The sequence below is a fragment of the Helianthus annuus genome, chromosome 14 (assembly GCF_002127325.2).
Source record: "Helianthus annuus cultivar XRQ/B chromosome 14, HanXRQr2.0-SUNRISE, whole genome shotgun sequence".
NCBI classification, from domain to species: domain Eukaryota; kingdom Viridiplantae; phylum Streptophyta; class Magnoliopsida; order Asterales; family Asteraceae; genus Helianthus; species Helianthus annuus.
This window is the reverse complement of record NC_035446.2, coordinates 93,175,063-93,190,426: the sequence shown is the minus strand read 5'-3', so window position 1 is coordinate 93,190,426 and position 15,364 is coordinate 93,175,063. Positions and strand designations below refer to the sequence as shown.

Genomic DNA, 15,364 nt, shown 5'->3' with positions numbered 1-15,364 from the left:
AAACATCCAGGCTAGCTTTACTCCAGTCATAATACAGAACTCTAACGGTGGCATCTCAGCACTCCCAAACTGCTTGCACTCACTGGTGGGCACCACCCGAACCATCTAAGTCGACACATCCACATATTACAATCATGGCACCTTTGAGCGCTTCAACTGCAAGCGTGTACTCCCAGACGAAACAAGTTGGCAACCTGTTAGACCTACAAGTCCTGCTCCCATTACTAGGCTGGATAAAGGGGTGATGACAATACCAACACCAGTTAAGCTCAAAGAAACGAACAGAAAGTCCATGTAAGTTTCTGTATATCCTTTTTACTTGATAAAATCACTGAACCACATAACTACATCTCCAATTGTGGTTTCTTTTTAGAAAACGTCCAAAATCAAATATTATATGCTACAAACATCATATTTATTTCTTTATGCCTCGCTATACAAATGTTACTTATTAAATGGAAACCATATGAAACCAATAACAATAATATTTTTATAGTAACATTGAAAAAAAAAGGACAAACCTTATCTCATACAAAACCACAGAATGCAATGGTGGAAATTTAACCAGTCAATATACCATTTCCGCCCGAATGACCAATGTTAGTTTGGCCAGAAACATGATCCTTATAAGTGATCAGCCTATTGGAGGCCCAGCTGCAAACACAGTAACGAACTACAACATTGGACTTGATATAGGCTTCTTCGATTTAAGAATACATGCGAGCCCACCCCTAGCTTCCCACATTCCGTAAGGTTGCCTTTATTTACGTCTATTACGATTAAATTTGTAGTGGTTTTATTTACGCTTCTTTGTTCGTTTGGATATTTAGGTTTAATCATTGGGTCATGTTTTTTCTCCTATTTATACACGCCAAATAGCTGCCTAACATTCCCTTTCCTTCTTCCACAGCCCTACTTGTGCGGGTTTTGAATCAGATGGTTCTATGGATAGCGCTCCATGTGAAAGGTATGTTACTTAACCACCATTACATTCTATCAATTTTTTGTACTAAATAATGGCGTAGGAGCTACTAATATATGTGTAATCCAAGTTAAACTTCTTCCTAATATTTCCCTTCTTTATTACACAGCCCTACTTATGAAGCTTCGTATTCAGATGGTTCCGTGGGGAGCGCACCAGGTGAAAGTGGACCGTCAACTACATAGCCATGCATGAACGCCTTAAGATTTCTTGAATTGTTGAATAAAACCGGGAACTCCATGACCTACTTTTAACCTTTTCCCCCTGTAATGTATGTTTTAAAACTTGGCATACATGCTTACTCTTAAATGGATTACGCAACGAATTTTCCTACTCTATGCACGCCTTACTTTTTTGTGACAAGTCATGGTACATGGTATTAGCACATTTTGTATGCCTTCTCTTGCATTGTCCTTCTACTAACTATCTCTAATCCATACATAAACATTTTCCCCACCCGCACAACCAAAAATACACTAACTTTTGGTCATGCCGTGCATCGCACGGGCCTGCCCTCTAGTATATTCTAAAGTTTAGTTATATGTTCTATTTTAAAACCAAAATTTATGGTTTTTTTAAATGAGGTCATTTACATATATCCCCCTCCTAAGATCATTTATTACATATATACCCAACCCATAAAATCAATTACATATTTCCCCCTTTTAAACCATACATATTACATATTTACCCATTTTATTAAAATCACTCCTATTGAATTACTATTTTACCCTTAATGAACTTATTAAATGATTATTACATTTTTCCCCGTTCTAACACCATTACTTACATATTTTATGATTTAATGTGTAATATAATTGTTTACAAATAAGATATTAACCTAATGATATGAATTCATTTTTTTATAAGCCCTGCCTATTTTTTTATAAGCTTCTGCCTCTGTTATGTGAAAATTGAAAGTTTTGCTTATATATAATACGTCATAGTTCTTAAGCATTATTTTTTTTTTTTTAAGAAAACAGTCATGCGACCATGGTTTAAAAATTTACTTTTGCTGTAAAACAGTTTTTTCAATATTATTTTGAATGTTTAAAACATGACAATTAGATTTCTGAAATAGCATTACAGAAAAAAAATGGAAATTTAGCTCCTGCTTCAAAACAATTAAAATGTTGATGATCGAACTAAGATTTAGGCTAAAGAAAAATTGATTACGACTTGAAAAAAACAAACGTATATTGTATAACAATGTGTTTTTTATATAAGATATTTTAGATAATCAATATTTTAACGTAAATTGTTAGTGTAGTTAACTAAAATTTAAATGTATAATGGGTCGGTTGTAAAAATTATGTAAACTAAAACTTAACCAGTAACTAGATATGTAAAAAGGTCACTTGTTTTATAAAATGGGTATGACCGTTTTCTTTTCAAAGAAATATTTTAAAGATTTTATCACAACATATAGAGTATTGACTAGATTGATTTTGAAGTTAAGAGATAAGAAATTAAGAAAAAGGGTAAAAGGGTAATTGCATAAAGAAAGGGGGAAATATGTAATTGATTTTAAAGATTGGACAAATATGTAATAAGGGCTTTTAATAAGGGGATATATGTAAAATTTCCTTTTAAATGCACCAGCCTATAAGAATCCTATTAATTTCATTTAATTTACTTAATAATCACAAGTTACATTACTTTAATCATTTGGGTCAAAAACAATTCCAGTTTAATAATCACAAGTTACATTACTTTAATCATTTGTGTCAAAAATAATTCCACAAACCCTAGATCATCTGATAATAACAATAAGAAGAAAGCTCCGGCCGCACACAAATCTCCAGTATTCGACTGCGATTGCTTCGATTATTACACGAACTACTGGTTCCGTTGGGACAGGTCTGTTAACCGAGAGCTAATTCATCAAGTAATTGAAGCTATTGAAGAAAACTTTACCAGCAGTGAACAGGTTAACTATCGCGGCCGTAAACCTATCCAGAAGAAAGAGAGGGCGAGTCATCGGAGGTTCGCCGGAAAAGCTTTAAATCCTGCGCCAAAGGTTTCGGTTTCGCCTCCGTACGACATCTCATTAGTTGAAGAATGTGCAAAGGAAGAACATGAGGTAGTGGAGGAGTCGCCGGAGACGGATGCAACGGCGAGAAGAGGACTTCCGGAAGTGAAAGGGTTGTTTAACTTGCGTTTGTGGGGACTTTGGAGTCCGTGATACTCATCCTTCGCCTCTCAATATATGCTCTCCAATCCATAATTAACTTCTCCCTAATTGAAGATCTTCATCGATTAGGCACACAACTCTCAGACATATATCTTCGATTGATCTCCTGCACAGGCTCGCCATCAGGCTCTCCATCAGTCGGCAACTCAATTGGAATCGTAATTAACTTCTCCAATTGAAGATCTTCATAGATTTGGCACACAATTCTCAGACATATATCTTCGATTGATCTCCTGCACAGGCTCTCCATCAGGCTCTCCATGAGTCGGCAACTTCAGTTGGAATCAAAATGGGTCATTTACTTGCTCCTTTAATTACACATCATCCTCCGACTCTCCAGCAACCTTTAAGTGCAATATATATATTTCTAAGATGAAGATAATGTATGGTAATGAAGATTTGGAGCAGCAAGAGGTAAAAACAGCCCGAATTTTTCCTTTTATAAATTCGATTCGTGAGTGTTAGTGTGTGTGTTTATATTGATTAGGGTTTCATCAAATGCAATGTAAGGGTTTCCAATCGGTGTTTATACAAATAATATTGAACCCAATTTTTATGTATGTGTGTGCAGTGTGTAGTATGGGGTCTTGCTTACCTCATTCAAGGAATAACAATGAAAGACACGGGTCATTGATTTCGAAAAACTCCGCCTCTTTGTTCGCCTTCTTCCTGATTTTAAGTTACAGTGAGTCAATTTCCTTTTTCTGATTCTGATCGATTAAGAACTATACGTGATTAACCAACGAATTGTGGTAGATTTTATGTTTCTATTGCAGTATTTGGATTGAATTGACTGTTGCAATTTAATGATCGTCAGTTATAGTTCGTTTTTTGAATATAGAGAAACACTGACTTATTTAAGGTGCTTGATTTGGGTGAATAGTAGCAATATAAACTGCTATTGTAATTTGGTGTGATATTCAATTCAGTATCAGCAACCTAATCAAATTGTGCCCTAAACATAGAGTAAATGTGTTCACCAGCAAGGTAATAATATGTACTAATTTTCAATTATCGTTGACTTCTAATAAGGAAATATAGCTATTAGGTTATGTCAAGGTAAACATAGTTTATAAAGAATATGTTGCAGAATAAAGTTAATACAACATTTTAGTAATAAATAATTAGCTGATAGTCAATAATAATTTTAGTATGCTAATGTTGTTAGAGTTAATAATAAGGACTATCAATTGTTATTTAACAATTTTAGTAGAACTGGTGCAACATTTTTTGTTAATAGAGCTGTTAGTAACTCGGTTATTTATTACTAACTGCTTAATAGCCCATTAGCATACTAACTCTTGATTCAATGTAATCTCCGAACAATTGATAGTCACTCACCGAGTCACTACCGTTGTTAAGGTACCTGCATTTTTGTTGTTCGTTAACTATTTGATTGTTTTGCTACCACATACTAATCACCCCTGCCAGGTGTGAAGGTGAATACTTTATTAACGTGACCGTTTTTATTGTCGGGTCGATTTTAAATCAATTTTGTTTACTTTTATCAGTTTTTGGTTTCGGTTTGGTTTTAGGTTGTTTTATTTTTTTGCATCGTTTTGGTTTTGATTTTTCCCAGCAATTGTTTTGTTTCGATCTAAGTTTTTTGAGTCCGTTTCGGTAAGATCTTTTACGTTTTTTGTTCCGTTTTCAGTTTTTTTAGTTTTGTGTAAATTTAGTTTCCTTTCCGGTTAGATTCACTTTATTTGTTTTTGGTTCAGGTTCGGTTTTCATTTCAGCAACATTATTTGTCTTAGCTTATTTGTTTCGGTAAAATTATTCAGTTTGTATAGGTTCATTTCGGTCTGGTTTTGTTTTTTGGTTCGTTTAGGTTTGGTTTCAGTTTCCTTGGTTTTCGCTTTTAGTTGGGTTTCATTTTTTATTTAGTCCCCGGTTCGCTTTCTATTGGCTCAAAACTATTAATGCGGATTAAGTTAAAAACATATATTCACATACACACACACGCGTGGTTAAGGTACGTTGCATAATCTATACATCTTGCTTTAAACAGAAGTAGGTGCAACCCATAAACAAATTGGAGGTTCAATGTTATGTTCGTTTATTTTCGTTCATTTATGTTCGATGATTGACTTTCGTTTATGTTTGTCCTCTCTCTTATTTGCGTTCGTTTGTAACCATTCTTTATTTTCATTTGAATGTTCGTTTAAATTTATACATTATTAATATTCATTTGAAATAGTTTTCATATTATCAAACCATTTGTTTACTTTTAAAAAGTTGGATGTAATGATGCTGGTAGAATATTGACTTCCACCATGCTGGTAAAATTAACACAGTTTTACAACCCACCAACCCGATTACTACTCGCCTGCCTATTTAAATAAATGGGTTAAATAAGTAATGAACCGCATTCAGGTTACATGAATTCAAGCGTGACGGAGTTAGACTTGCATGGAGTTTTCCTACATATTTTGATAGGTCTGTTTGAATTTGCATATAAAAAATAATTATCTGAATATGATTTATTTCAACTTCAACTTTCAGTAAACAATTTCTAAGTTTAGCTATATCTTATATTTAAAATCAAAATTTATGGTTGCTTTAAATGCATTACAATTAACTTTAATGAAATAGTACCAGCCTTTATGACCATGTTTAATCAATGAGCCTCTTCCTTTTCTCCATATATTAATGTTTAAGTTAGAGTTTATAGACTTTTCATAACAATTCACCTTAAAGGATTGATTAGTTATTAGATAACTAATACTTAATATTACAATTAACTTTAATGAAATAGTACGAGCCTTTATGACCATGTTTAATCAATACGGGATTTCTGGACTCTGAGATACACTACCAGTTTAGCAAATGGTAGTCTTGAGGTAAGTTTATTGTACCATTGACGGTTCACCATTATCTTTAGAAATTTACTTCTGATGTATATGTTGCTTCTTTAAATAACTGAGAAATAGAGGCGAAACGAGTTGGTTAACGGGTATTAAAACAACATCACATGACTATAAGCACAATGACAATTGTCACAAATAGAGGACTACATTGTACCTATGCGTCAACTAAAAATAAAATTTAATTAAATGGACTAAACAACTACATTAAGTTTGAGACCAGGGTAAAAATCTAAAACATCATTTTTGTTTATTTTTTATTTTTATAACCAGATGTGTTGCAGGCATCTGAAAATGTTACCCTGGAGTCGGTACACAAGATTGGCAAGCTGGAGTGACATACGTGTCCAGATAACACTTTTTAAGTCCTGCATACCCTATTTATTAAGTATTGGGTTAATTGTAATAAATTTTAGTAAATAAATATATAGATTATATAACTAAACACTTGAAGAACTGTTAGGATTTGTTAATTTTGTTGGTTTATAAACTGCTTTCTGATCTATAAAAGGGAAGAAAACCTGCAATTTGACTTTTAGATGTTAAAACTAAATTTATATGTATATGTGTATGTAGTATAATATGTGTATATATATATATATATATATAACATCTATTTTACACCATTTAAAACACAATGAAAAAGAAAAAATAAAAAAATTTGAAAACTGTGACGTCTTTTGAAGAGGATTGAGAAACCACACGTCAATAGATTTGAAGTTTTGTGAGACCACATGTGGTGGGGCGCAAACCTCTCTCAAAGCGTCTTAAAAACGTGGGGGAACACTGTACCCTCGGGTGTTTTGGGCCTTTTTTGACTGGTGGTGCTAACACAAAGCGCCGAATGAGGAGTGGACTTTGGTCAAAATACCATGGTCAAACGGCTAACTTTAAAAAAAACCCGGTTTTTGTTTTAAAAATCTATACTATATTCGCACTTTCGTACCGTGTCACGCACTATCTATATCAGTCGTTGTTCCAGGAAAAAATAATAACTATTATGCATGTCGTGCATCGCACGGGTATTCCCCCTAGTAATAAATAAAAAAAGACAACAAACAAAGAAAAACCATAAGGCTTGCGACAGCCATTAGTATCTTTATTTATTTATTTTTTTTTTCACTTAACATTTGAACATTCAAATGTACGTTGACTATTTTATGATTATTATTATTATTATTATTATTATTATTATTATTATTATTATTATTATTATTATTATTATTATTAGAATTATTATTATTACTATTATATTATTATTAAAATTAACCACGTATTTAATAGGTAACAAGCATTTATAAGTTATGAGTACCAGTATGTCGAGTATCGGTTGCGCGTATGCATATGAGATTGCTAACGTATAATTCAAGTATTGCAACAAGTATAAGCACGTATATAAAAAAAAGAATTTCATTACGATCGAAGTCTCGGATTTACAATGGTTTGAAACTAATACGAAATACAAAAGGAACAGCTTCCAAAAATAGAAATACGAACAAGACTTGCTATAAATGGAAAGTACAAAGTAGCAGGGCGTTACAGTCTCCCCTCCTTTAGGAAATTTCGTCTCGAAATTTATTTAAGAGGAAGACTTGAAGGAGTTTTGGCAAAAGGTGATTATTAAGAATTGAGACTCGAAAATTTTGAAATGTAAAAAGTATGAAATTTTGAAAAATGACAAGATAGGTTTGCAAAGGAGTTCGTTTGTGTAAAATGATTTGAGGTACCAAACACAATTGGAAACGTATAGTTGCATATATGGAATTGAACGATTAACTCTTAATAAACGAATGCAAGTATAAGAATGGCATAAGCATTGGATAGACGAAAGTAGCGTGCTAAGAATGAAGTCTCGTCATGGATAATCGGATATAACGCGTTTGTGAGTTGTTTAAAGTTTAAATTAGGTCTAAAAGGTCTGCAAAACACTGAATTTCTCATGGCACGTCTTAAGAAAGTTTGGTAACATGATGAAAACACTTATATATAGGAAGTACCAGCGGCGTATCCACCATGTTTTAACCATGTTACGTCTATTTCGTAATCGGTGTCATGTTACGTTCCGTGTTTTACCATACACAGTAGTACACTCTATGGTTTTCATACGCCCATCACTATAATCCCGTGTGCACCCGCGATTAATTTGACCGTTGCATGATCCGCATAGCTTGTACTAGTTGTGTATGAATCAGGGTATACATAATTTAAAAATAAGAATGTGTACGTATAAGAATATAGTATATAAGCAAGTCCATGCTTAAGTATGTATGGGACCCACGTAAGCGTATCACTCGGATTACGCTCGCGTACGGGTACGAATGTTTGAATCATGAGTATGAATGAAAGTGTGAGCATAGATATAAGTTTAAGTATGAATATGCACATATGTATGAGTATAAACACAAAAACGTATGAGTAGTAGTATGAGTATAAACATAAATCGTATGAGTAATGTGAGTATACGTATAAGCATTAAACGTATGAGTATAAGTAAAAGCATAAATTGTATGAGTATGAGTATGAGTATGAATACGATTATAAGTATGAACATAAAATGCATTGTTATAAATATGAGTGTGAGAATGAATACTAATGATTGCGTATATCGTATTAATTGAAAACATGACAAACTTAAGCATGTAAAAGTACTCAAAAGGTTGAGTATGTAAACACGAATGATATAACTGAAATGGTCGTGATGCAACGACTAAAACGTGTATGATGATATGCATGTATAGTTGCTTAAACGAAACGTTGAGTTTATCGAATCAAAATTAGATTGAGTTTGGTTTCAATTAAGAATGGAAGTCTCTAGAATGACGATATAATGCGAGCATATTTTAGTGATTAAGTCGAAGATGAAGTTCATGGGCAAGAGTTTCATTGGACTGATTAAATTGATAGGTAGCATTTCGTAAGGTTTGGAAATTTGTGTAGTAAAACGTTTAAGATATGTTTAAGAATCTCGTGTATATGAGTAAGTGAAAGTAGGTTGTAGGATAAGAAATACGCTTGATAACACAATGAAATTTTGAATTTAATATAGGTAGGTATTCCGATAAATGATAAATGACTTAGGTATAAAACATGATCGGATTTGCATAATAGGACATTTTGAGGTAAAGTTTTGGTAATGATCACCTAGGTAGGGAATCACCCCTAACTCGTCGGTGAGGTCGTTTTAAGAAAAGAAGGGGTGGAGCTAATCGTCAAGGTAAGGAAATCACTCCTATCTCGACGATATGCCTCCATTTTGGTGTTACAAAGAATGTAAACAAAATTGAGTGACGTTTGAAATCATGCATATGTATAAATGTATGAAAGGGATTTAATATGTTGTGTGTGTGAGAGGAGTAAATATCGAAAGTAAATTCGAATTCGAAAGATTGCATCGTATGAAATAAATAGTAGAACACATGTTTGATTAAAATTTGGGATGGTTCCAAAACGGAACTTTGACTAACCAAAGTGGTCGAAAAGTCTTTCGAGTTTGAGGAGCATGCTTTGGCCTAATGGGTGAAATACTCTCGCCGACAAGTCGGTTAACGGTATTTACCCTTCCGGTTACTACTTGTCCCCAAATCAATTGAAATTTCGAGACTTGGCGGGATTAATGAAAATCAAGGAGTGGAACTAGTCGACAAGGTGCGGGTTTCACCCCTAACTTGGCGATTTAGTATCCTAAGTGTGGTTGGTACTCGTCGGGTCAAAAGTTAATTTCGACACTTTGACGAGGGTCCACTAGAATTTGAAATTTGAATTTCTCCATCAAGGTGAGGATTTTCACTTCTAACTTGATGGTGAATTTCGTGTAAGAAAAGAAAAGTAGATTGAGATTCGTTCACCAAATTGTGGGTTTCACGCCTATCTTGGTTAAGTTGTCTCGTTTGTGTATTACAAGTGGTTTCGATTTTAGTATAAAAGAGTAAAAGACGTATGTTTAAAATAATAATAACAAGTATAAGCACGTAAAGCATCTTAAGAAAAATAACACGTAAGAGACATTTCAAAAATAATATGTAAAGATATTTCATAAAAGTAGCATGTGAGGCAAGTATGGTCGAATTTTGGTGCTTAACTATAGACTAGGTCAAAAGCATGGCAATTTTCCTAATTCCCTACAGTTATGGCTCTGATACCAATCTGTCACACCCCAACCAATGGCGGAAACATCGGGATGAGACGAAGTGTGAAGATTGCAAGAGACTTCATAACGCTATTTGTGACAATATTTAATAAACGGATTTCATTTCATAAAGTAAATTGTCAACATTGCAAGAAATTCAAATACATCAAGTTCAAAGAAATACATAACAACATAAGCAAAATTGATACAACATATTAAACCTAAACGTCTATATGTGTATCTAGGCATCAACGCTACTTCTTTTCATAGCATCGTCATCATCAACCTGTAACATGTTTAAAATACAATTCAATGCAAAAGCAAAGGCGAGTATACAAGTTTGAGCATAAGTATAAGTATAAGTTTAAAAGTCTAAAACGAATCCACATGGCAACTTAGTCTATACGAGATCAACCTAGCGTGGCATGCAATATTTCTAGCCAACCTCTGTTTACGCAAGAAAGTTTAATTAATTCAACATGACCCAAGTTTAAGGGGGGCGGTGCGTTACTCCTATAGCGCTATACATGTCAAAGGGAGGCTCGTGAGAGCTAATGACTAAAACATATCACATAAGTATGGTCCACGTAAGCATCAAGTATCATAACATAGTATTCATGTATAAGGATTGTTTTGTGCATTGCATAAAGAATAAGTTTAAGTGTAGTTTAATAGTAAAACATGTTACACCCCAAAAAGTGGTAAACATAAAAAGGGGGTTGCGAGTATACTCACAATATTGCATAGGCTCTCCGATTATCCAATGTGACGAAGTTGATGGGGTTAGAAGGTTAAATGTGTAAGGGTTAAAGTTCAAGTATGTTTAGAATCGAGATTCGGAATAAAACAATATGAAAATAACATATGAGAATAACATGTGAATATAATCATCTTCAACACATAACACTTGTATGACACTTGGTAACCACAAGGGTTATAATAACGTTTTCATGAGTTGAACACTCATAAGAATCATAACAAGGTTTAGGTCTTAGATGATGTCCTACTACTTTGACAAATGAACATGAGTTCAACATCAAAGGTTCGAATGTACATAGATATTATTTAGGTTGTATAGTTTATATTATTAAGTCCAAATGTTCAAGTATTTTAAGCATGAGGTAGAAGATTACATCTTCATTTAGGTACCTCAAAATGTGTCATAGAAGTCATGTAGGAGGTAGGAAGGACAAGCTTCCATTTAGGCACCTCGTATGCGTTCACCACTACACTTGTTATAAGAACAAATAAGGAGGGTCATGAACTAAGATTAGTATAAGAATGTAACAAATCTAAGCTATGAGAAATCATCAAATCATGTGGGGATTGTATGTTGGAAAAACCCAAGTTGTTCCATTATCACTCCTACATCAAGTTTGAAACTCGAACATGATTTGTGGGTTAAAAACCCTAACAAAACAGAAAGTATTTGAGGATTAACCTCTGATTTTATATGTTTCAACCTTGTTTTTAAGCCTAAGCAACCATAAGATGGGTTGTAAGCATTAGGACATAGGTTTGAGATGAGTTAGACTTAAGTTTGATAAGTTAAAATAAGCTTTGAAAGAGCTTAAAACACAACAGAAAGTTTATGAACATTTTTAGGGCAATTCCAGGTCTGATTTCTCCAAGGAGAGATCAAGGAATCAAACCCAATGATTATCCAAGCAAGTAGGAAGAAAAATCAAGTGATTTGGTTGAGTTTTGAGCAAGTTATGCTCACTTTTGTAAAGAGGTATGAATCTGCCCGAATTTCTGATTTGCAAGAGTTTTGAGAGTGATTTAGGAGAGATTAGAGGGTGTTGAAAGTGTTTAGAAAAGTGAAAATGGCTTGAAGATGGCTTGGTATTTATAAGGAAGGATTAGGGTTGGGTTGGTTGGCATTTAATAGGATTAGTTGGGGTTAAACTAATTAAAAAAAAGATTATGGGGTTGCCTTGGACCTGCGATCGGTCAGGCTGCTTCAGCCATAAATTTCTATTTTTTTGTCCTAATTAATATGTAAGTGAAGTGGTTGCACATTATATTATATTAAAACATAAAACTACCTATTGCAATATCATGTGTTCTATGTTTTGGACAATGAAAAGAAACTAGGATTTCAGCTTCGATTGGACATATAGCTGTATATGTTTTCTTTTATTTTATTTTTACAAGTTAAAATGTAAGTTAGGTATTTAATATATTATGTCTTCTTAGTTTATCATATGCTAACAACTAAATCAAATATGGCATTAAATACCAATTGGTTGGAACTTATTAAATAAACAATAAATAAAAAAAGACAACAAACAAAGAAAAACCATAAGGCTTGCGACAACCATTAGTATCTTTATTTATTTATTTTTTTTTCACTTAACATTTGAACATTCAAATGTACGTTGACTATTTTATTATTATTATTATTATTATTATTATTATTATTATTATTATTATTATTATTATTATTATTATTATTATTATTATTAGAATTATTATTATTACTATTATATTATTATTAAAATTAACCACGTATTTAATAGGTAACAAGCATTTATAAGTTATGAGTACCAGTATATCGAGTATCGGTTGCGCGTATGCATATGAGATTGCTAACGTATAATTCAAGTATTGCAACAAGTATAAGCACGTATATAAAAAAAAGAATTTCATTACGATCGAAGTCTCGGATTTACAATGGTTTGAAACTAATACGAAATACAAAAGGAACAGCTTCCAAAAATAGAAATACGAACAAGACTTGCTATAAATGGAAAGTACAAAGTAGCAGGGCGTTACAGTCAAGGCAACTAGGCCCAAACCATAGAAGAAGCTGTAGAACTAGCCAATACCTTGACAAATGAATTAATCTGCACTAGAGAGAAGACCAGAGGAGAAACCTAACCCAAAGGCTTACTCAAGAATTCCGTTCTGAAAATTTCAACCGTGGAAAAAATGTAGGTTCTACATCTGCAACCTATTGCAAGTATTGCAAAAGGAAGCATTCCGGAAGATGCTCCATATATTGCAATTTCTGCAAAATGTCAGGACACAAGGAAGAAGACTGCAGGAGGAAGGCTAGCAACAGGATATGCTTCAACTGCGGAGAACAAGGACACATCAAGCCAAACTGTCCGAAATTGGCTCCAGCTACAATCAACAAGAACACTAAAAATGCTAGAGCATTTGTTCTAACTGCAGATGAAGCCAAGATAATCCCGAACGTCATAGCTGGTACGTTTCTAGTTAATGATATTTTTGCTAAAGTATTATTTGACTCTGGTGCAAACCAAAGTTTTATTAATAATTCATTTTGCAAACTTCTCAATCAATCATTAACTAAACTACCACAAGAATGTCTAGTAGAGACAGCAAATGGAGAAACCGTTAGAATTTCTGAAATCTTGAAGGGAGCAAGAATAGAAATTTTTAATCAAAAATTTATTGCAAACCTTTACCCAATGAATCTGGTAGGATTTGATATTGTATTAGGAATGGATTGGTTAATAGCCAATAAAGCCAGTGTTTTGTGTGACCAAAAGTCAATTCAAGTAAGTTCACCAAGGGGTGAAAAGATCACAATTAAAGAAGATAAACCATCTAGATCCACTAAATTCATCTCTGTGATGAAAACTGCAAGTTGTATAAGAAAAGGATCTATAGTGTATTTGATTTCTATAATCACTAACACTAAAGGAAAAGAACTACAAGACATTCCAGTAGTGTCCCAGTTTTCAGATGTCTTTCCAGAAGAACTGTCAGGGCTACCGCCAGATAGGGAAGTTGAATTCAGAATCCACCTACTACCAGGAACGGCACCGATTGCCAAAGCACCTTATCGTTTGGCACCCGCCGAAATGGGGAACTGAAGAAACAGTTGGACGAATTATTGGAGAAAGGATTCATTCAGCCAAGCTCATCGCCATGGGGAGCACCGATTTTGTTTGTCAAAACGAAGGACGGATCAATGCGTATGTGCATTGACTACCGTGAATTGAACAAGGTCACGATTAAGAATCGGTATCCATTACCAAGAATCGATGATCTGTTCGATCAACTGTAAGCAGCTCGATTTTTCTCTAAAATCGATTTAAGATCAGGATATCATCAACTAAGGGTACAGGAAGAGGACATTCCAAAAACCGCATTCATTACAAGGTATGGTCATTATGAATTAACTGTCATGCCATTTGGTTTAACCAATGCCCCAGCTGCATTTATGGACATGATGAACCAAATATGTAAGCCATATTTGGATAAATTCATAATTGTTTTTATTGATGATATTCTAATTTACTCTAAGAGTAAAGAGGAGCATGCAAAGCATTTGCACTTACTTTTAAGTCTATTAAGAAAGGAAAAGCTTTATGCTAAGTTTTCAAAGTGCGAGTTTTGGTTAGAGCAGGTACAATTTCTTGGACATTTGGTCGATCATGAAGGAATTCATGTGGATCCAACAAAGATCGAGGCAATTACCCAATGGAAAACCCCTGAATCGCCAACCGAGGTTAGAAGTTTCTTAGGATTGGCCGGTTGTTATAGAAGATTCATTCGAGATTTTTCTAGAATAGCCATTCCCTTAACTATGTTAACCTGTAAATCCATTAAGTTTGAATGGGGATCAAAACAAGAAGAAGCCTTTAGAATCCTTAAGCAAAGATTAACCCATGCACCTATACTAGCGTTACCAGAAGGAACTGAAGACTTTGTAGTCTTTTGTGACGCTTCTAAGTTAGGTTATGGATGTGTGTTGATGCAATGTCAAAAGGTGATAGCTTACGCATCTAGACAACTTAAGAATCATGAAGAGAATTATTCAACCCATGATTTAGAATTAGGAGCCATAATTTTTGCCCTTAAGATTTGGAGACATTACCTTTATGGTAGTAAGTTTACCATATTCACAGATCATAAGAGTTTAAGGTATGTTTTTGGGCAAAAAGAGTTGAATATGAGACAAAGACGCTGGATGGAGATTCTTAGTGATTATGATTGTAATATCCAGTATCATACAGGGAAAGCCAATGTAGTGGCTGATGCTTTAAGCCGAAAGTATCATGAAAAGCCAAAAAGGGTACGTTCTCTTAAATTAAATCTACAAGTAAATTTAAACGATCAGATTAGAAAAGCACAAGAATTAGTAATCAAGAATGATACTGAAAAATTAAAAGGAATGATTAAAGAATTAGAACAAGGAACAGATGGAATTTGGAGAT

The 15,364-nt window shown here is 33.7% G+C and overlaps 1 protein-coding gene across 1 annotated transcript; it reads left to right on the top strand.

The window, feature by feature from the left end:
- The first annotated feature begins 1,290 nt into the window (after positions 1 to 1,290).
- On the top strand, positions 1,291 to 3,167 carry LOC110906946. The gene is made up of 2 exons (XM_022151999.1): positions 1,291 to 1,358; positions 2,672 to 3,167. The coding sequence occupies exons 1-2, from the start codon at positions 1,291 to 1,293 to the stop codon at positions 3,165 to 3,167; spliced, it is 564 nt and encodes a 187-aa protein (XP_022007691.1).
- Positions 3,168 to 15,364: the final 12,197 nt, after the last annotated feature.